Source organism: Pelodiscus sinensis, chromosome 5 (assembly GCF_049634645.1).
Source record: "Pelodiscus sinensis isolate JC-2024 chromosome 5, ASM4963464v1, whole genome shotgun sequence".
Taxonomy (NCBI): Eukaryota; Metazoa; Chordata; order Testudines; family Trionychidae; genus Pelodiscus; species Pelodiscus sinensis.
The window spans coordinates 5,461,062-5,483,586 of NC_134715.1; the positions used below are offsets into that span (position 1 = coordinate 5,461,062).

At 39.5% G+C, this 22,525-nt stretch overlaps 1 protein-coding gene across 3 annotated transcripts in view; it reads left to right on the top strand.

Annotated features, from left to right (window-relative positions):
• The window catches only part of G3BP2 (G3BP stress granule assembly factor 2), a 47,954-nt gene extending 33,438 nt beyond the window's left edge, over positions 1–14,516 (top strand). For 2 of the 3 annotated variants that reach the window (XM_075929353.1, XM_075929355.1), the window contains 6 exons: positions 405–585; positions 1,516–1,614; positions 6,594–6,696; positions 10,072–10,200; positions 10,425–10,543; positions 11,665–14,516. In XM_075929353.1, coding sequence (XP_075785468.1) covers positions 405–585; positions 1,516–1,614; positions 6,594–6,696; positions 10,072–10,200; positions 10,425–10,543; positions 11,665–11,937 — 904 coding nt within the window. In that variant the 3' untranslated portion in view covers positions 11,938–14,516. The remainder of the gene's footprint in view (positions 1–404; positions 586–1,515; positions 1,615–6,593; positions 6,697–10,071; positions 10,201–10,424; positions 10,544–11,664) is intronic. The other variant, XM_075929354.1, reaches the window with a different exon arrangement.
• The last annotated feature ends 8,009 nt before the right edge of the window (positions 14,517–22,525 follow it).

Consider the following 22,525-nt stretch of genomic DNA (forward strand, 5'->3'; position numbering starts at 1 on the left):
TTTATTTGTAACTAGCTGTTTTGTTACACTCATAATGAGATGGGAACTATACATTTGCATATCTATAGCCAATGCAGGCACCATTTACAGCCCTGGTTTGCTGGTTCTCTTGCCAGAAATCTCTAGCCATTTCTAAGTGGCAATTCTCCAGTCCTTACAAGTGATACATGCATAATGTGGGTTTGATACTATTCACATTGTACCTAATGGTGAAATTCATCTTGACTTCAATAAAACCATAAGATAGGGGACAAAAATTCTCTGCCTGTACTACAATATACAGGATGTCATGGTAAAAAGTTGAAAACTTATCTGGGGGGGAAAAAGAAATGGTGCACGTTAGCAACACTTTATAGTAAATGCTTTGTACTTGATGTTGAACGAAATGCCTGTATTTATTCTAGTAATGGAATGGAGGAGCCTTTGGAAGAATCGTCTCATGAACCTGAGCCGGAGTTAGAATCTGAAACAAAAACAGAGGAGCTGAAATCTGAAGTAGAAGAAAAGAATCTTGAAGAGTTAGAAGAGAAGTCTCCATCCCCACCTCCTGTAGAACTTGTTTCTCTACCACAAGACCCACCAAAGGTTAGTTAAACTTTAACTCTGTACACCTGGGTGAAGATGGTAATACAAAACACTGACTGTTCAGTGTTAGTTGGATGGGAGCTGTTTTCTCAAGTGTCAAATTGATAGATTTTTTTTTTCAATATCCTGCTCTGTGAACCACAACAATAAAACAAGTTCACTTGTCAAAAAAAATTTAAAAGATGAATGTGAAGTGCTGTACAAATGATCTGTTTTAAATATAGTGCTCTGCTTAGAAGTATGTGAGTGGATTGTTATGAGTTTAAACCTTTTTAAAAGTAGCATTGGATGTAAAATATCTAAATGAATTTAAGTGGGAGTCACTGCCCTACTCTTCACCTGCAGGATGACTAGCAGTATAGCTGTAAAAATGAATCTGAGGGTGTTAGCTGTCTCCCTGTAGGAATGCCGTATTTTCAAAAAACCATGCGCCGTCTGGTATGGTTAGTTTGAAAGAGATGGGGGAAGCAAATAGAAACCAGGTAGAGATCCCTTAATTCAGCACGCGTCTTGAGTACTTTCGGTCCTTGTCTCTTTTCCTATTTAGCTCTAACTTTTGCCTTCCACTTCTTTCTTTTTCTGCAGGAGACAAATTTAGGACCAAAAACCTTACCCTGTAGCCATTATGGTTTTGTCTATCAACTGTTGTCTTTCGGAAAGTGGTGATTTGGGGGCATTCAGAGTACTGGGGTTCTGTTGGGTAGTGTACCTGAGTACACTACGTGCTCACCATTGGAGAGATTGGACAGTTACAACTGCAAACCCTTAAATATCTGTCTTATTGGCATTGTTTATATTTGTAATCCTGATACAATGATTACTGACAGCTTAGTTTTGAATCAAAAATATATTGTCAGCAGGACTAGTTTCCCTCTAGGAATGTCAGTGGTTTGCCATGATTAGTAGCCTAGGTTTGTTGCATTTCTGCAGGCTTTCTCTTGGGCTTCAGTGACCAGTAAAAACCTGCCTCCTAGTGGTACTGTTTCTTCCTCTGGAATTCCACCCCATGTTAAAGCACCAGTCTCACAGGTAATCAATCTGTGAACTCCTTGGATTGTCTCATTACCTCTGCAAATACTTTAGTCTTTTAAACTAACAGATCAAGTTGTAATGACTTAAATTGCACAAGTTCACTGTGTTTTAAATGTTAATGCACTTAATTTAATGTTGCAATTAAAAATTAATTAAAAGACACATACACTTAACAGGTGTAAGTTCTGGGTGGTGGTGAGAAAATTTAAGTCTGTTCACATGTAATCAAAGAATGACACTTCTAAATTTTCTGACATTGTTTGTAAATTTATATGCAACAGTTAATTTTATTGTAGTATGTACCATAGGGGTCATTTATTACCAAAACTACCAATCCAGTTATCCTCTGCCAGTGGGGAATTAAATTGTTCCTTTTGAGAGAGGAACAGAGCCTCTCTTAGTGAAGTGAGGTTTCACTGCAAAAAGAAATACTTAAACTCTCAATTTTATATTTATATGGATGAACTGTACTGCTATGGAACCCTGTACCAACTTATGACTGTGAGAGAGGTGGGAAGGTTTGCCTTTGCTTGCCAGCACAGTTATCTATTCCAGTTCCCTGAATTTTTGTGCCAGAGTAGTAGAATGTAACTCAGAGACCAAAGACAAGAGGAAATGCCTAGTTGATGGGGAATTTATAGAGAATTTCATCTCCCCTAGAAGTTCTTGTTCTACATATCCAAAAATGTACTTTAAATGGTGGAGGTGGTTTGAAAAAGTTAGTTCCTTAATAACCTAATGGGTTACTTAAGTATACTTGTGGTAGCTTGTTTCTAAACTTTAATTGGCCACGGTTTTCAGTAGGACAGTTCAAGTACCGTTGTCACAGCTATACCCACCACCAATTTTCTCCATTTTATTGTTTCAAGGAGGAGACTGGCTAGGACCATGCTTCTGCTAGCTGCCCATGAAATGCTTGTGTGATGCTGCCTTCTCCTTGACAAGGTTGCCATGGAAATTGGATACTGCCTTTGTAATGATTAGGAAAAGCTAGTTAGTTTTAAACTGCTGTGGATGTGCTTTGAGCACTGAGAGAATACTTGAGCAATAGAGACAACCACTCTTGTTTGCATAGAGCAGTGAGCTTGTGCCTAAACAGAGCCCAAAGCTGCTTCCTTATGCCCATTCAATTTCGGTTTAGAGAGCGCTTTGCACTCTTATCTGAGCATTTTGAAATATTTATACTTGTCAACAAGAGTCAGACCATCAAGTGTAGCGTGTCACCATCTCCTTCCATCTTTCACTGTATTTTCCATATATAGTTTACCATAGGCATGTTGTATTTTGTGTGCTTTCAGTAGGATTCTATATTTTAATGTCTGCTCAGAAGTCTTCAGATAGCACCAAAGCAGGCTTTTAAGGTGGGGTTTTAATGCCATTATTTCTTTTGGGATGTAGATGGATACATCTCTCTAGCGCTTCTTTTATGTGCTGCTTAAAATCAAAGCTTGGAGGGCTGGTGAGAAAAATAGTTAGCTTATTCAAAGGGGCATTTACAAGCAGCAGCACTTCCTTTTCCCTATCTTGTTTCAGGCAGTTAACATCACAAGTACTCTTGTTTATGCAAGCAGAGTTGTTCTTAGACTTACAAGCCCCACAAAATAGTGAATGTGGGGGGAACTCTTAACTTTCACACAAAGCACCTATTAGAACTCCATCTCTTTAAATAAGCAGCAATTAATAAGTACCATTTTAGATTTCGACTAATTAGTTTTGAGACCGTCTGCTGGTATGCGGCTGGTAATATTCAGCCTGTAGTACCCAGGCACTTATTTTCCTTTCCTCCTTAGATATTCGCTTTATTTCTGAATATAGCATAGGGGATAACCTAGGATTCATGCTCACTGTTGAGAGAGGGTGTGTTTTTCACCTCAGCGTAACTAACGCACATGAGCTATCTCCAGGTAAAAACCACACAGAAGGCGTGGCATTATACCCTGTGTATGGTTGATGGTGCCTAGTTTTATTTATGGTGAAGCTGAACCACCAAGTCTTCATTGTAGTTTTGTTTTCCCCTTGGGCTAGCTGTCATGTATTACACGGTGGTAAAAACCACATCTTGTCTTCACTGCCAAGAAGAGACCTTAAACGTAGTCTCACCTTTCATTTGAGTTGAAGCAATGCTTACCTATCAAGGAAAAGGGATTAAGTAGTCAGTAATTTTATATTTAATTCAGAAATTGTTTGTTCAAACTAGCGCTGCTTTTGGTGACAGTGTTGTTGCCTTCATGTTTCCAGAAACAAACTTAAAAGCTTTTTGAACTGTAACAGGGCTTCTTCCTCTTCAGGACAAATTTGGATGAGATTTTTCTGAGTATAATAAGGATGCAGAGAATAATAACCTTTCGAGGCAGATGAGTGAATATTTTCGTCTGGAAGGTTTCTGAAAAAAATGGTTGGTTCTTCTGAGTTTAGGAATTATTAGGTGGCCAGCTCAGCGAATATCCTAAATCCACATTACCACGGGGGACATCCTGGATCGATATTAGATGTCTAAGCCTCTGTTTGGCTTAGTTTTCCTTGTTGTGTACTAGTAAGAATCAAGGTGAGTGATTGGAGAAAGTCAGCATAGAGACAGTGTTGTAGCCAGCCGAGATTCTGATCTGTGTCCATCCACCTTTTTTCCTTTTGCAGTAACAGTGTGGCAGGCATCTCATCCTCTATAAAAGACCTTAAACCATGAGTCAGAAGTCTTCCAATGCAGATCCATTCTGTTTTCCCATAGGTGTGGTCCACTTTGGGGAATGTTTGTCTTCAATACATGACACGTTAAAATTTTGAGGGCAAATAAATCTTGTGGGCTAGCTTCTTGTGCTTTATTTGTCTTTGGAATTCAAGTAAGATGACCATCACAGTAGCAGACATTTAGTTGTCGTCGTCATCAGGCCCTGTTTGGTTGCCATTTTGTTTCTTGTGGATTCTGGGACACTAGAGGCATTTCATCTTCTATGGAGTCTATGATCATAGGCTGAAAAAACTACTGCCTTATAACTGTTTAATGGACATGACCAGAAACAAATTATTTGCTGATAATTTTACGTTTCCAAGGAGAGAGGAATGTATTCCCTCTGTCAGGCACACTGTAAAAATATTTTTCTCTGGCTTCCAGTGTAGTTCATGTGCTTTCCAGCAGTTCTCAGTTGCCAGGACACTACTAATCTCTCTTGCAATTTGGCCAGATGTTAGCTACCAGTAGTGCATTCCTTCTCCAGTGTTACAAAAGTGAGGCAGTCTGTATGTCTTGTACTGAAAGGCTGATAGTTTCTTTCTGGCCTACTTATTATAAACCACACACTGCTGTCTGGTAAGGCTAGCCCGCTATTGCTTTGAGCAGAGATGCCCTACTTGTTGAGAAGGTATTTGAGATTGCATGATTTAGCAGGTAAAGACTGTCTGTTTCTCATGTAAGTTTTCCTGAGGGCAGGGTAGCTTGCTGAATTCGGGAAAGAAAAATCTGAGATAGCAATAAATATCCTATAATAGGGAGCTAGAAAGATAATGAGCTACTTTTGTGCATATAACTTCTTACACATTAAAACTTCAAGAAAATAATTTCATAGTGGTGCTGTTGTAGCCCAGGAGGAGCTGCTACAAAAGCAGATGCCAGCCTTATAGTTAGGCAAGCTTTTATTTAATTTTATAACAAGAGTTTTGCCTGCAAAAGCTCATGATACTAATATATAGGTTGTCCCTAATGTGCCACAGGACTGCTCATTTTTAAAGTTAGTTTCAGTGGGGTAGTCTATTTAATTTTATGTAATTCTCATAATTAAAATGCTTTAGTCCAGAAATGTTGGAGAGAAAGTGGCTGGTAGAGTACCGCTTCAATGGTAAAATGGGTGATAAGTTAGTCTTCAGTGTAATATTTGGGCACCTAACACGTGATCTCTCCCAGAAAAGTCTTGCCTGAACCCAAATATTGGGGTTAAGTCACCTAGTGTCAAGAGTTGGAGTTACCAAAGGCGAAGTGGTGGGAAGAGGGTGAAATCTCCTTAATGTCACTTGCTTTTGAACCAGTATGTTATGGTGCCTATCACCATTCTTTTAGTGTAACACCCCTTTTGCAAGTTCAGGCTGCGAGTGCATCTTTGAGAGACTGATATTTGTTTGTCTAGTACAAGTGAATTGAATGCTTGTAAATGAAGTCACCTAGCTTGCTTTCTTGTTCTGTGGCTTCCTACCACTTTCTTGAAGGCAGTTATATGCAGAAGCTAAAAAAAATTTGCATGTTTTTTAAAGGCTGAAGGTGTGAAGTTTTTATGGATAGTGGGGCGATTTCTGTGTGCTCCCATATGGACGGCAAGCTTGGCATAGAGAGAAAAGGAAGATGTCTAACTTCTGTACTGTAAGAATATTTACCTAAGGTAGTTTCTCTTAGATCATCTTGTGGGAAAAGATTGTATTTAAAGATTTGGAAACTTGCTTTCTTTTAATGTTACGATGTGGCTTATCTGTAGTTGATGTGCATTCTGCAAGAAGAATCCTCCAGGCAGACAGTAATTGTAATGGTTTCTCCCATATATATTAATCTGGGTCTAGTTTGTGCAGTCCAAGGTTGGCACAGGAAATGTTGCAGACATTTCTGGTTTTCATTTGGTTTCTGCCTATTTCTTTGTACCAGTTTTGGGCACCTGTTCATACTTAAAATTATGGATCTGTTTGGGTCTCAGTTCTATGCATGGTCAATTGCAGATAACTCCCTCTAGCCATGCCGTTGGGCAGAATAAGATTAGCAGGAGAAATCTTAGTCCTGATTCTGAGAGGTTTGTGTGCTCTACCGGCTGGCAGAGCAAGCCCTGCAGTCCTGGATTGGTACAGAGGAACTTGTAGAAAATGTCCATGTATTCCCAAACACTAATCACAGGGATCTGAATCATCCAGAGTTGTTGCTATGCATGCTAGTGATGTGAGCATTGTTTTTATTTCAGCTTTCATTTTGTATGGGCTGTTTAATAGTGTGTGTGTTCTTCTTTCAGCCAAGAGTTGAAACTAAGCCTGAAGCCCAGTCTCAGCCAACCCGAGTGCGTGAGCAGCGTCCAAGGGAGAGACCGGGTTTTCCTCCAAGGGGACCGAGGCCAGGTAAACTTTAGTTCCATGTGCAAAGATGAGAACCTATGTATCTGTTACCTTTAGAATTGAAAGGATTCTTGCTATGGCTGGTTGGTACAGGAAATCCTATACCAAACAGACCTTTGGTCCATCATGTTTGATGCCCTGCTTCTGGTATTGGCATGTACCTGACTTTTAGGAAAGCGAAAATCCTTTATCCTCTGTAAGTAGGGGTGGAGGAATGTAGGCCTTCCTGAGCCCTGTTTAGTGATCACTGCCTCAAAGCAGCTGATCACTGAACAGGGCCTGGGAAAGTCTACATTCCTCTGCCCCTAGTTGCAGAGAATAAAGAATTTTTGCTTTCCTAAAGATCAGGCACATGCCAATACTAGAAGCAGGGCATCAAACAAGATGCCTCTCTTTGGGGGGGTGGTGTGTGTGTGTGTGTGTGTGTGTGTTAAAAAGGATTTTTTTAATACAGTTCTTGAATTAGTTGCTTCTATAATGCATCAAGGAACTTCTTCAGATTGCTAAACGCTTGTTCAAAAACTCTTGAGGCTAAGAGTTGATTGCTTCTTAATTTTGAATGTCCTCTAATATATGGTAATAGAGATGTAGCCATGTTAGTCTGGTCTTGCTGAAACAAGACAGGACTATGCAGCACTTTAAAGACTAACAAGATGGTTTATTAGGTGACGAGGAAGTGGAGTGGGTCTGGCCCACAAAAGCTCATGTCCTAATAAACCATCCTGTTAGTCTTTAAAGTGCTGCATAGTCCTGTCTTTTGTTTTTCTAGTATATGTTGAGCAGAGTGAATGTTTCTCCTTCCTGAACAAAATCCCTTTGCTTGTGTGTTATCAAATGACAAATGTCATTCATTCTATTATAGCTTATCTCTGGACCTAGTTGATGGTTGTTTCCCCTCAAATACTGCTCTGTTTTTGCTGCCTCGTTTCCTTCTGTCAGTTTATAACAGAAACAGTCTTACTATTGCATCCCAGTCAACTCTTAATCAGCACTGTTCATAAGGCATCCATCTTTGAGCTGTCTATATCATCTAAGTCTGATGGGGATACACTAAGCCAAGCTACACACAATTTTAGATGTATGTTAACTTGCAGTTAGGGTTTGTTTTAAGAACTCTTTCACTGCTGATTTGAGAACACAGAGAAGGTATCACTATGAGATTTCTAAAGATAGCTCTAGCACTCAACCCACGGTTTACAAATCTGAGGTGCCTTCCAAAATATGAGGGAAGAGATGTAGAGCATGCTTTTAGAAGTCTTGAAAGAGAAACACTAATGTGGAAACTACAGAATGTGAACCACCAAAAAAGGAAATCCGCTTTCTGCTGATTCATGATGAAAATGGACATGCTTCGGTCTGCACTGTTCTGGATTATTGAGTAGAACCCATCATCAGCATGGACACGTCCTCTGGAACGGTGGCTGAAGCATGAAGGAACCCATAAATTTTTACTGCATTTGGCACGGATATATCTTATGATGATGGCCACAGAAATGCCATTTGAACATGTTGTTTACAATGTCATCTGAAAGTGAGAACAGAAGTGGGATGGTATTATTTCTAGTAAATATAAACTGACTTGTTTGGCTGGCTAAACAAGAAGCAGGACTGAGTATCGGTGTGATTAATGATTTGATTAATTTTTTTAATCACTTGACCATCCTAATTATATTGCATTCATGGAGATACAGGCAGTCCCCGAGTTACGCGGATCTGACTTATGTCGGATCTGCAGTTACGAACGGGGTTTGCTCCCCGTCTCCCTGGCCTGCTCTGCCCCAGGCGTCCCCAAGTCAGCTGCTGCTGAAACTGACCAGCGCTGACTACAGGAAGCCCGAGGCAGAGTTGCTGTGCCCTGGGCTTCCTGGAATCAGCTGCTGATCAGTTTCAGCAGCAGCTGACTTGGGGACGCCTGGGGTTCTTAAGTTGAATCTGTATGTAAGTTGGAACTGGCGTCCAGATTCAGCCTGTTGAAACTGATCAGAGGCTGATTCCAGGAAGCCCGGGGCAGAGCAACTCTGCCTCGGGCTTCCTGTAGTCAGCCGCTGGTCAGTTTCAGCAGCAGCTGAATCTGGATGCCAGTTCCGACTTACATACAGATTCAACTTAAGAACAAACCTACAGTCCCTATCTTGTACGTAACCCGGGGACTGCCTGTAGTAAGAAATGCATTCAAATCATTATCGTAGAATGGGAATACCATCATTGTTGGTCCTATCTTTTCTATAGCTCAGTAGGCAAATATTAATGAGTGTTTGTGGTTGATTGTCTGTGTGAATGAAGTCTTGCAGCCATAAATTAATACAGATTATAGTTGGGCTGAAGAGGAGTAACTATGGCAGTGTTGCTACTGCTAGTCGGTAACCAAAGCATTTAGCTTTCAAAGCTGTTCTCATCCTTTGAAAGAGGAGGGCTAGAAGAAATAGCTGTAAATAGACAATAATTGTTAGCTTTTCCGTTTATTTGGACATTTACTAGAAATGGTATGAAAGGGCTAAGTTTTAAACTGGGGTCAGGTGGTGACTTTGAGACTCAAAAATAATATGAAGCATCATAAACTTTCCCTCATTGATTCCAAGAAACTCTTATGGGTGTTCAGAGTAGGCTGTTGCTTAATATATTTTTCCTTGTACTATTTTGAATTTTGGGGAAGAAGTGAACAGTTTTTACCATAGGTTACATGTTCTGTGCTGCTGTGGTACAATGAGATGCACATTCATCTAAAAAACTGGTGGTGAACCGTGTTGACTGCTGCTCTCAATGGGAGTGTTTCAAAAATAGTCGTCGTAGCCATGAAGTTTTTTTAAAGTTTTTGTTTTAATGTATGAAACTAGTTGGATCTCTGCTCCCAGTGGATAGCTGTTGCTGTTCTGGTGGTATGGACAAAGGAGATAATGGATGGTAATGTTAGCAGAGAGGCCAAATTTCCCATGAGCATGTAGATAACCTCGAGAAACTTAATTATCAGAAAGTCTGAGATAGAGATTCACTGATGGGGAAGCTTGCATGGATACTGCCAGTGCTGGAGGGCCTTCAAGTAAGTCTCTGCAGCTGTTGTTTCAGCACTGTCCATGAAGATTAAAAGCATATGTGAAAAGTTAGGTATATTTGGTGGACGTGTTTCTCTTGGAAAGCAAATAGCTGAGTGATATGATTTGTATCTGAAGAAAACCATAAACTTTTGATATCCCCATTGGGGAAGATTCAATTCTAAAGGCACTAAGTAAGCATGCCTTCCCCAGCAGAAGATAGACCCAGGGTGACGAAATGGCTCAAATGAATGGATTGAAAACAGATGAGTGTGTTTGTTGCTAGATGTATTTCTTATAAGTTGTTCAATACAAATCCTAAAACTGCTTGTGTTTTGAATTGACACAGGTCGAGGGGATATGGAGCAGAATGAATCGGATAATCGCCGAATAATTCGTTACCCGGACAGTCATCAGCTCTTTGTTGGCAACTTGCCACATGATATTGATGAGAATGAACTGAAAGAATTCTTTATGAGTAAGTGATGGGCTTCTAAATAGTTTGAAATTCATCTGCTGGGTCTAAAGGAAGGAAATACAGCTTCAACAACTGAACATAGCTTATGTTAATGTTTTATAAACAGAGTAACAAACTTGAGCATTACAAAAGATTTTTGGGAATAACTAAAACAAAAAGGCTTCTTGCTGGACCCACAATATATTAAAGTTTGAATAACTTGTATTTGTATTGTGCTTTCACAGGCTTTGGAAATGTGGTGGAACTTCGCATTAATACCAAAGGAGTTGGAGGAAAACTACCAAACTTTGGCTTTGTGGTATTTGATGATTCTGAGCCAGTTCAGAGAATCTTAGTTGCAAAAGTAAGTTTGGGCATGTAGTAGTTACACACTTGTCATAATGAGGGAAGGTGATGCCACTAAAACATGAATGATATAAAAGCTTCAGAGGGGTAGTCAAGTTAGTCTAACAGGAAAAACTTAAACAACAAATAGTCTGGTAGTACTTTAAAGACTAACAAAACATGTAGCTGGTATCATGAGCTTTCGTGGGCACAACCCACTTCTTCAGATGACAGGAGTGTTGGAAGTCCAGATCCAAGAATAAATGAAGGGTTAAGGGGAGGAGAAGGGGAAAAAAATGGAGGGGAGGAAGAAAAAAAGAGAGTGAGTAGATAAACTTCAGAGGGATAGCGGAGTTAGTCTGTAACCAGAAAAATTTAAAAAATAACAAATAGTCTAGTAACACCTTAAAGACTAAATAGTTACAAGAGGCTGATAAGAACCATTAGTTTGCACTTGGAAAGGAAGATGACCAACACCAGATTCTACACAGACATCAAGAACCATTAGCACCTGCATTGTTTAATTATATACTACCTCTAGTTCTGCACTTCACCGGAGTTCAAAACCCCTTATCAGTGATCTGAGGACCAGTTCTTAGAAAAACTTTAATTTCATGGAACGTTTTATATTTTGTTGGTAGCCTGTTCTTGTTTCTCACTTCAGTTCTTATTTTTAGAAGTTGCTATGTCCTGATGCATGTTTGTAAGTTTAAAAACTGAATTACAGGTTTTTGGTCAGCTCTTCTTTCATCACTAACTCATAGCTGTAGTCTAGACCTTACCAAGGGAGCAAGCTGAACTTGACCTGAAGTGCTGGAAGGGGGGAGGAGAGGAAATTACGTAACTTCCAGGTTCATTATATTTCCGCTTCCTTTAGGGATGGCAAGTTTTCCCAGAGCTTTTAAATTCCTTGCCTAATCAAAGTAGCTTACTAATATATTGCAAAGCATGCTAGGGTCTCTACAGATATGTTGGGTTAGAAGTCACAAGTCCGAATGTGAAATTTGGTTTTAAACTCTGTGCAACTGCACTGCTAATGTCAGGGCGGTGTAGGAATTACTGATTCCATGTGTTTTAAATAGCTGGGATTTCATGAAATGGTAACTAACTTTGCCTTGTAAACATTTCCCCCTTCTTAAGCCCATTATGTTTCGAGGAGAAGTGCGCTTGAATGTAGAAGAGAAAAAAACAAGAGCTGCCCGTGAAAGAGAGACCCGAGGCGGTGGTGATGATCGTAGGGATATTCGGCGCAATGATAGAGGGCCCGGGGGTCCCCGTGGACTAGTGGGTGGTGGAATGATGCGGGACCGTGATGGAAGAGGACCTCCTCCCCGGGGTGGCATGGCACAGAAACTCGGCTCTGGAAGAGGCACTGGGCAAATGGAAGGCCGTTTCACAGGACAACGCCGTTGAAATCTTCCACTGTTGGCAGACAGTCTCGGCAGTGGTACATTATTCGTCGTGTTTGCATTCTTGTTAATTTTTTTGGCTTTGGAATGTGACACAGCCTTTTTGATCATTTCTTTGATGTGAAAAGCATCCTTTGGTTACCAGTTAAATTGAGGTGGACATGCTTTCCCAAATTTCACAACAGGAGTTACACTGTTAATTTATAAATTTAGACTTGGAGAATTAAGGACAGAGAAATGACCATAAAACTATCTGCAACAAAAGTGGACTAAAGGACATGCCCAATTGAATTCAGGTCCTTTCAGTCAAAAACCCTCTGCTGCACATTTTGTGTAAGTGTTACTGTTTCTGCTTATTACTGTTGGAAACGCAATTGGTGCAATCTGTGCAATTGGAGAAGCTTGCCTTTTTTTTCTTTTAGAACACTTGGTTCAAAACAACTAACTTGTGTTTATGCACTCATCAAAATGCACTAATGGGTACTCTAAACTCATTTACATTGACATCTACAAGAGGCATCAGGAAAAAAAATCCATCCTCTTTTTCAGACAGAATAGCTTGTGAAATGTTGCAGGCTTCTGATCTGTTTGCTGTGACCAATATGTACACACACAAACCTTAACAAGACTACAAGTATATTCCAGAAGGAAACCATTTAGTGGTAAACGAAACACAGTCCAGAACTTCAAAGTTATGGTCCTGAGTACAAAACAAGTTTGATAGCTCATATCTAAGATTTTTCTACTTGCCCCTCTTCAATACAGGGATGGCTGGCTGCTCAACACACTCCTCTCCTGCCCTTTCCCCTTCTTTAAGCGTTGTACAGTGAATTGTCTTTACTGTATTTGAGTTCTCTGGTAATGTAATAAGCATGATGGTGCCTTCTATTAATACATCATTCCAGTCTTGCTGGTGATTTTGTACAGTATAGTGTATGAATTGCTGTGCTGCGAAGCCAAACAGCTGCAAAATGTTTAAAGGAAATCATTGAAAAGTGGTATTAAAAATTGCAGTATCCTTAAATCAGTAAAAGTTGCTAGAATATCACTCACCTTGCTCTTCAGTTAATTTTATACGGCTTTTTGTAGAGAAGGGAAAGGGAGGGAGAAGGCAACTGAGTAGTCTCCAGATTGTCTTTTCTCTATCAAATGTAAAATTTTTAGGAATATGAAGGTGAAATTTCAGTGACACTTCAAAAATCTGCTACAAACTTGGTACGCTTTGCCAATTTCTAAAGTAGGCTCAGCTCTGTAGATCAAGGGTAAGCTTGTTAAATAACGATACTGCAATTTTCAGAGAACAGAAAAGCAGCTCTAAGTATTTGCATTTTCCAGTTTTTTGAACTTACTCATTTTGCACAAATCTCTGAAGTGATGTCGACTTCCATCAGACTCTGATCTTAAGGGCGGGGGGAGACATCCTTTTTATGTATTTTTACTTGTAGATTCTTTCATTGTGAGAGGTTTGCGATTTCCGGATTACTGTGTGCCTAGATTCGTGCTCCAGTAAACGGCAAATGTAGCAAACAATACTATCTAACTCAGTGCTGGAGAGTTCGGCAAGCACCAAGCTCTGATGCTTCAGGAAGGAGGGGGTGAAAGTGTGACCACTTAAAAGCTGCTTCTAAGCATGGAAGACCTCATTATATTGCAACTAGTAGCAAATATGGCATAATAGCCATTTGTTTCTGGATTGTGCAACCGTTTATGGTTTTCTAGTAAGCTGGAAGATGTTGCACATGTTTGTTTCTGATGTATTAGGCAAAGCAAGATTGCATCTGACTGTTTTTTCCCAAAAACTTGAGGTCTTCCATGTTTGATGGTAAGTCTTGCACTATTTCCATACGTTTTTTCTGGGACACGTTTCTCAGTTTCCATTTTTATATTTTAGTTTGTTACTCTTGCATTTTCAGATGTTACCTGGAAACATATTACTTGAACTCCTCACCACAAAACATGACTTGACTTAAAATCGAAGCTTTTAGTCAAACTGCTGTCTTCTGTAAGCAGTTTGCCACCAGTGTTCATGTAGCTTTTAAAAATGTTAATGCTGTGCTATTGCCCTGCCATCTTCTAAATTGTTATGGCAAATGGCACTTGGGAGAAGGTCACCAAAAAGTGTAACTGACCATTAGAAGAGCTACAGAGCCATTCAGCTTTCTGGCTTGCTTCTTGTTTCAATGCCATAAAATAAAGATAATGGAACATCATACCCAGAAGTTTACATGGTGATTGTTCACCTACTGTACTGTGGATTCTTAATGTTCTTGTCCCTCTTTCAGTAAATGTACCTCTTAAAGCAAAGTAACGGATTCATTGGTCATTACTGTTAGTTGCTGATCTGTGGATGGTGGTAGTATTCTATCATTACAATCCTATTTCAACAAAGTTGGCATACCATCTTGGCTTTAGTAGGTATAAAAGACAGTGGATTACCATCTTTATTGCTGTAATGTGTTAAGCATTATATGCTAGTAGAATCTAGTTAATTGTTGCAGGTGGAAAGTATTTTTACTTTTAAGTTTCCATTCTTGAATGTGTTTTGACTAAACATACCAATAAACTACTGATGTCTGCAGCATTTATCAATGTCCCTAATTCTCTCTTGAATGTAGGTCTGTTTTGGTGTAACTTTTTCAGACCTTACCACGTAAAAGCCAGTTAAAAAAAGTGCATTCCTCAAACTGTTATAGGATCAAAAGCTACTCCCCTTACCTGCTTATCGTATGCTTCAGTAGAAACTACTTACCTAAGTAAAGCAAGATTTGGTCCAAAGGAGATTTTGAGCAACACCACAGAACTCTTGGATTATGTTTGACTGGTCAGTGAACATCTGCTAGTTCCTCTGACAAGACAATTAGTCCTGAGTTTGCAGTGAATGGCTAGCACTTGATCATTTTTGTTTGTCACACAACTAAATGTCAAAACCAAAATTACTAGGCTTCTTTTATTGCTCTGGTGTAGCAAAAATTGTTGCGTTGTTTACAGTTTTGTCCATCTGATACTATTGCTACTTTAATCTTGCAATATTTATTCTGTTTAACAATATATTTTAAAATTACTGTTCTCAAATTATGTTCAGCTATGTCCTGCTGCCAAAGGTGATTAAAGGATGGATGGTGGATCATTACTTGGCATTTAACTTCTGACACATGAACTAAAATCTCTCTACAGGTTTTACACAGTTCATTCTCTCAATGTTCCTGTATGATAAATCAGCACTTCAGGACTGAGTAATTTTAGAATTCTTCCAACTGATAACTGAAGTTCAAATCAGGATGAAAATTGTAGCCACTGAACAGTACTAAGTGACACCAGAAAAAAATGATTGGAGTATAATTATGTCCTTATCCAAGGTATGGAGAAGGCAGATGTTTAAAAAAACACTTGAAAATAAAACTTTGAGGAGACTAGATTTCCTTGGTACTACCTGTACTATCACTTACTTTATAGCGAGGTTGGGCATTTCATATTTACATTACCTGATCCTCCGGGCCTCACTTGAACTTCCAGAAGCTCGCTGTGCCTGTGTTAGTCAGTTTTTCCTTTTGGGGAATAAGTGTCCATATAAAGCAGCGGTTCTCAAACTTTTTGGGCTCCGGAGCCCTTTACATGCATAAAAATTTATGCAGAGCCCCAGCGGTCCACTGATTGTATGTGTTGTACCTATCGATGTTTCCAGTTTGTCAACCTCATGGAGCCCCTAGAGATGTCTCGTGGAGCCCTGGGGCTCCGCAGAGCACAGTTTGAGAAACACTGATATAACGTATTGCATGAAAACAAAACCATCTCTTAATGCTGGGAATGAAGACCATGATAGTTGCCTATAAAATTGTTACTGGTAAGAACTGTAAAGTATGCTGGGATTAAATGTTCAGAGTGTAATGTTTTGACTGTTACAACAGGAATAACTGAGACTAATCAGACAAACCTTTTTACATGTAGTTGTTTGAAGTTATTGGCTATAGTAAAATTATTTAGAGGGATCCTCGTGAGTTCAAAATTTGTGACCAACCTTAAATGCTATTCTGATGTTGAGTTTCCTGCATCTTTTCTTTTTCTTTTTCTTTTTTTTAAAAGGACAGTCCTGTTTTAAGAGTTCAAGTAACAAAAAAGCAACTTGAAACTTCTTGCTGGATGTTTAAATTCAGGAGGCTTGTGTCTATAGGCTTCTGATTTGTTAGTGATGTTGAGAGGCAGAAGCAGCAGATATTTAAGCTTGAAGGACATGGAATAGCTACCATGATTTCCAGGGCCCAGTTTTCAGGTTGACGTGACATACAGTAAGGTTTGAAAAGAAAAAAAATATCCCAGTGTCTGACCAGATACTTATCCTGACAGAGCACTCTAATGTTAACTCCATATGGATAATTTTTTTATTCTGACTTTGCCCATCAACTTGGTTTAGTTCACTTTGTAAGGATGAGAGAAAAGCATTTTTTTTTAAACCAGGGGATATACATATTCTTAGCAGTCAGCAATAGCTGCTGTGCTTTGAGGGGAAAAAATGAATCCTTCTAGTGATCTAAAGAGTTGTTAGATGGCTTGTGAGTAGGTTTCCTTGAAAAACCTAAGGAAGCAGCTGCAATATGCAAGATTAAATAATTATTCCATTGTGCTAGTGTCTTAAGTGTTTTTGGTAATCTAACGGCAAAATGTTTAGACAGCGTCAAAGTAGCATTCTGTAGTGCAGGTTGACTTCTCTTGAAGATCTTTTACAATCCTATGGGGTTAATTTTAACTTTGTGAGACTCCAGCTTCATAGGATCCTATTGAAGTGATTCATGATGAGGGCAGATTGGCTGACACTTCTGTCAGTGTCTGAAGTGGCTCAGGGCACTTCAACCTCGGGGCAGACATCCCAATGGGTGATAAATTCTATAATTAGATTTCACTAACCCAGTAACAAATGTGAACTCCCAAAGTACACTTACAGTCTTAGAATGGTGCCACACTCCACTCTATCTTGCCACTTGGGCAAGCTGGACCACATAAATGGTTACGTACAACCAAAATCACAAAATATCCAGGTTACACCCTGTCCCAAGAGAATGGTCACTTATCCTGGGCAAGTTGCATCCTAGTTCTTGCACCAAAGACCATGTTGGTAACCAGTTCCATAGTAAGCTAACCGCTCATGATTTAAAGAAGAAAAAAGGAATGAAGGTTGAGAGGTAAAAGAAGGTAAACACATATATACAGGCCAGCCACAATGTATACTATATCTCTGAGCAACTTTGAAATTAATCGGTCAGTTTACCAAAAGTCACTCAAGGCTATCCAGAGTCACTGTGGGATTCTCATTTGGTGGTTCTGCCACGTTAGAATTCAAACCATCCAGAGATTAATTTTTTTTCTTGGAAATATGTATTGCTGCTTCTGACAAGAACCAAGCAGACAGGATATTCTACGCACAGGTCTGTTCAGTCATGATGGGAAAGAGGAATGCACTTGGTCATTTTGTGGGGTTGAAGTGCAAAGTCTGTTTTCCCTGCTCAGGAACTAGCGCTTTCCTATTAATTTGCATTTTACAAAGCTGCTTGTTTGATGGGTTACTTAGTTACAGGAGAATAGACAAAGTTATTACCTTATAGCAAGGTGCAGATCACTGAAAACTATGTATGCAACATCTCTCCAGTTTTTAATGGAGTTTAAACAACAAACACATTCTAACATCTACTTTGAATGATAGCAACAAACAGGTGAGCTGGTCTGAAGTCCAGCTTGTGAGTTTGTTTCTTATCTAACACCTGTGCCAGTTGGCCAAAGCTAGCAGTTGATTTACCAGCATCATCACTGCTGTTTGTTCTATCCGTGATTTGTGAGATATTTTATTCTTGGAAGCCATGATGGGTGTGTGTGTGGGGAGATATGTTCCACTCCAGCATTCATGTCTGCCATATTTGGAGTTCCACTGCTAGTGGATAGAAATACAGCCTTTAGTGAAACAGTCCTGTATTTATGTAACTGTGATTCTGATTTTAGTCCTGTAACACTTTGCATTTCATCATCCTAGTGAAGTCTGTATGAAACCACTGTTGTTTGCCCTGGAATGTTTTAATCAGCCCTCATAAATAGGATAAACCAATGATGGGTGATTTTATGGCTCTTCCATTAATTATTCTTAATGCTCAAACACCACAGTAGATCTGGCTCTAATAGTTTCTTACCCCTTCACTGACTATCCAAATCTTTGCTGTTCAGATGTCTGGACCGGTTTATGTTGGTTATGTTTGCATACTGAGCACGTCCAGTTCTTGAATTTCTTTGTAGTTGTACAATGCATCTTCCCCCAAAGGTAAGTGCCGGTAGTTAGATATTTCACTCTGTCGATACCTTGCCTGAATATAAACTCTTGTGATTCAGACTGGTAAATTATTCTGTATTAGAAGGATGCAATTGAAGAAAAAAAAGTTGTTTATGGGATGAAAACCTTCATCGGATGGCCATTTTTCTAATGTAATATGTTTTAAAAACTAGCTCTTACAAAGACTATAGGATGCTATTTTTAAGTGACAAAGTGGGGAAAGTCTAAACTTAAACCCTATTCACTTCTTGCATCATAGGGATTCTGTTTTTTTTAAACTAAATTGAAATGATAGCTGATGCATCTGCTTTAACAATCTTGTAAGTATCTGCATAGCATTCCGTGCCAGAACATATAATTATCATAGCACTGATGTGTTAAATCTAGCTTTGGGAGACAGTGCAGTGGGGCTGATCAGTACTGAAAGCACTTATTTACACTTAGATTTTTTTATTTGCTAACATTCTAATCTTGAATGTTAAATTCCTGCTACAAAGCCAATGTCAGTTCAATTAGCCCTTGCATCCAGAAGACTTAAGTTGCTGAGTCATAGGTGAGCCATCACACTGCATTCAAATACATAGGTTCAAATTACCGTGCATTTTGGAAAAATCGACAATGGCTGCATCTCAAAATTAAATTCTGTTAACCATTGGAGAGCAGGGTTTTGCTCTATTTCTCAAAATGTAAGGTGGTGATAAAGACCAAATGCAAGAAGTCTTTCAGCTTAACCCAGGCATACTTTTTTTTTATATGTAGAGCTAATTTTTAATACCCTTGGCAATATTGAAGGTGATGTCTCCTGTGGGTGGACCCTTCTTAAATACCTGACAGACATTGTGCAGGTGGGGGAGGGTTCCAGATGTTAAAATCATAATTGTTTATAAACCGATTAAATATCATTATTAGAGTAAACAAAAACTAGATAACAGGGATTTGTGAAGAATGAATGCCAAATAAACACAGTGGACTGAGTTAAGTACAAACTGAAAAAAGTTGATTTAAGTTACCTTGTAAAGAAAGATGCATTCTCATGGATTGATGTAACCATTAAAAGTGTCAACTTACAGTTAAATAGAGCCTCTACACTAGATGTGGCATATCTTTTTTGAGACCTGGGAACGTAATTTATCATTATACATGTTTATTTAAACAATTATTTACCTTCATATTTTCAGATTCTGATTGTACACTTAGTATGTTCAAATTGAATGATCATAGTGAATAATATATTGCTTATTTAAATCTCTTGGACATTCTCCAAGTTACATAGGCTGGCCTTCAAACTTTTTAAAACTAGTAGCAGATCTCATCCCCTACTTAGTTTTTATTCCTTTTAAAGAGGTTTCCCTTTTTAAAAAGTTATTTAAATAAAATCTGGTTTATAATACGTTCATTTTTTGAAAATGTTCATTTTAAATCCGCCCTGAAGTCCATCCGATTTCCTCCTTTGACTTGGTTATTGGTCTAGTGCATGGAAGACGGGGACACAGTCCCACATGATAGTCTCATAAGCAAACTAGGGAATGTGGCCTAGATGAAGTTACCAGATGGGAGCACAACTGGCTGAAAAATCATCCTCAAAGAGGAGTTTGCAGTCAAAGTGGGAGGCTATATCTAGTAAGGTCCTGTATGGCTCAGTCTTTGGTCCAGTGCTAGCCAATGTTTAATTATTTAGAGAATGAAGCAAGGAGTGTGTTTAACATGCGGATGACATCAAGCTGGGACGGGTTACAAGCATTTTGGAGGGCAGGATTAGAATTCAAAATGGCCTTAAATTGGTCTGAAGACACAAAAAGATTAAATCTAATCAAGACTCAAAGTACTTCACTGAAGGAAATATCAAATGCATAACTTGAAAATGGGGAATAACTGGAAAGGCAGAAGTACCACAGAAAAGGATCTTGAGGATCACAAATTGTTAGTTCATGTTCAATGTGGTACTGTTGCACAAAAAGGCTAATATTCTAGGCTGTATTCACAGGAGTGTCAGGTACTGTAATTATTCTGCTCTACTTGGCACTGGTATAGCCTTGGCTGGAGAACTGTGGCCAATTTTGGGTGCCATGCTTAAACTGGAGAATCCTGAGGAAAAAAACAAGTTATCAATGGTTTAGAAAACCTAACCAGAAGAAAGGGTTTAAAAAGACTGGAATGTTTAGTCTTGAGCAAAGACTTGGGGGTGGGTGGGACAACTTGATAACAGTCTTCAAATATGCTAAGGGCTGTTATAAAGAGGATGGTCATCAATTACGCTCCATGTCTCTGAAGTTAGGACAAGAGTAATATCATTAACTTGCAGCAAAGGAGATTGATGTTCGATACTAGGAACAACTTCCTAACACTAAGGACAGTTAAAACAGTGGAATAGGCTTCTAAGGGAGCTGTGGATTTTTTTTTAAAAAAAAAACGGCTGGATAAATGTCAAAGGTGGACTTGGTTTACTTAAGCCATGTCTCCACTTGCCACGCCGGAGATCAATCTTCTGGCATTCAATTTAGCAGGTCTAGTAAGGATCCACTATATCAAACTCTGCTTGCACCCCCAATTGACATTGGTACTCCTCAATTCATGAGGAGTAAGGGAAGCAGATGGACATTTGCTCCCATTGACCTTCTGCTGTGGAGATGTGGCGCCAAGCTCAGCTCAAGATATGTCAACTCCAGCGATGTTATTTACATAGCTGGGCATACCTTAAACTGACCTTCTGGATCTAGTATAGACCTGGCCTTCATCCTGCTTCCATGCAGGGGATTGAACTAGAAGATGACCTTGTGGTCTGTGTTGTACCTCTATATTTCAATGGTCTGCTGTTTTATAGAGTGGGTACAATGCGAATTCCTCCTGAGGGTGCGATAGAACTTTATTTTTGTAAACTATCAAGCAGGTTAAATTTATGTGCTGAGGTTTTCTGCAAAAATGTCCAGCTATTTCACTGCATAAATGTACTTACTGTCAGCCTTTGGACTATTTACTAGCAGAAAGTGTCTTCCAAAAAGAATGGGGCTTGCTTGCCATCTGTCTATAAACCAGTTTGTAGTGACTCTTCCCCAACTAGGATTACAAAATCTAGATTGTGGCATCAATATAGACTTGGCTGTGAGTTGTCAGTCTCCTTTATATACTAGTTCAGTGTGTGGAAAGCCTAAAACCAGTCTGTTGTACTGGGAAGGAATGTATTTAATTGGCTAATGTGACTTCAAATGACCCATTTTATTTCAGCTTGGCATCTTGATTTTTTTCTGAGCTCCTCCAGACATGGCTTCGTATGCCCAAGTCCAGTGTCTTGGGCTGGTTGGCTTCCCCCCCCCCCCCCCATGGGGTTGTTTTGTTTCTTAAAATAGTGGGTAGATGCACTGATCTGAAGTGAATCCTGCCTGAGACAGTTGCTGGTTTTTCCTATATGCCCTGTTTCTAACATCATCTGCTTGTGCTACTCTGGGTCCCTGTGGGCTTATTGCAAACACATGTATTTGTATGAAACTTGAGTAAGTTTTGCTAACATTTTACCATTTGTTCATACAGCCGAGCTGCCTTCCCACAGCCTATCTCTGTATCCACCTTTGACAACCATGTTTTGTTTGCGTGTGGCCTCCTGGATAGGCAAGTGCTTCTTTCATGCTAGCGTGTCTGCTGCAGCTTACAACTTCAGGGGAAATCCAGCATTGCTGCCCCAAGCTATGCAAGTGGCACTGAGTGTCTAACAATGTCAGACTTCTCTTGGTGCCATGGCCAATGTCCACCACAGATGCTTGGAATGGGAAGCTTTTTCTTCTGTTTGCTATTCTGATACAGAAAGGTTCAAGGACAGCAGTGAGGGAGGGGCTGACCTGGATTCATCACTGAAACAATGCTGCTGACTGAAATATTGCTTCAGGGAACAAAGCAAGTCTTGTAAAATGTCCCAGTACTAAGGGAAGCCTAGAACTAAGGGAAGCATCCAGACATAATGTTTATCACCATTTTGATCTGTAATGGAATGTAAGGCTGGTTGCTTATTTCCCTTTAAATTAGCAAGTAGCTAATGCTCTTTAATATAACTGCAGCACTCTCCCTGTTTTTTTTTTTGTGGGGGGGAGGGAGAAATACCTGTGTGAGCAAGCATGGTGGGAGGACAGAAGGGTAACTTTTTATTATTATTATTTTTTGGACCACTCTTGCAGCCTGGACCCTGTTGTCAGCATCTTTCCCTCCTATTTACATCAGCCTAATTTTTGAGGGGACAAAGGGCCAGTGGGGTGAGGACAGGAGTCTCATAATATTGCTGTTTTGATATCAGTACACT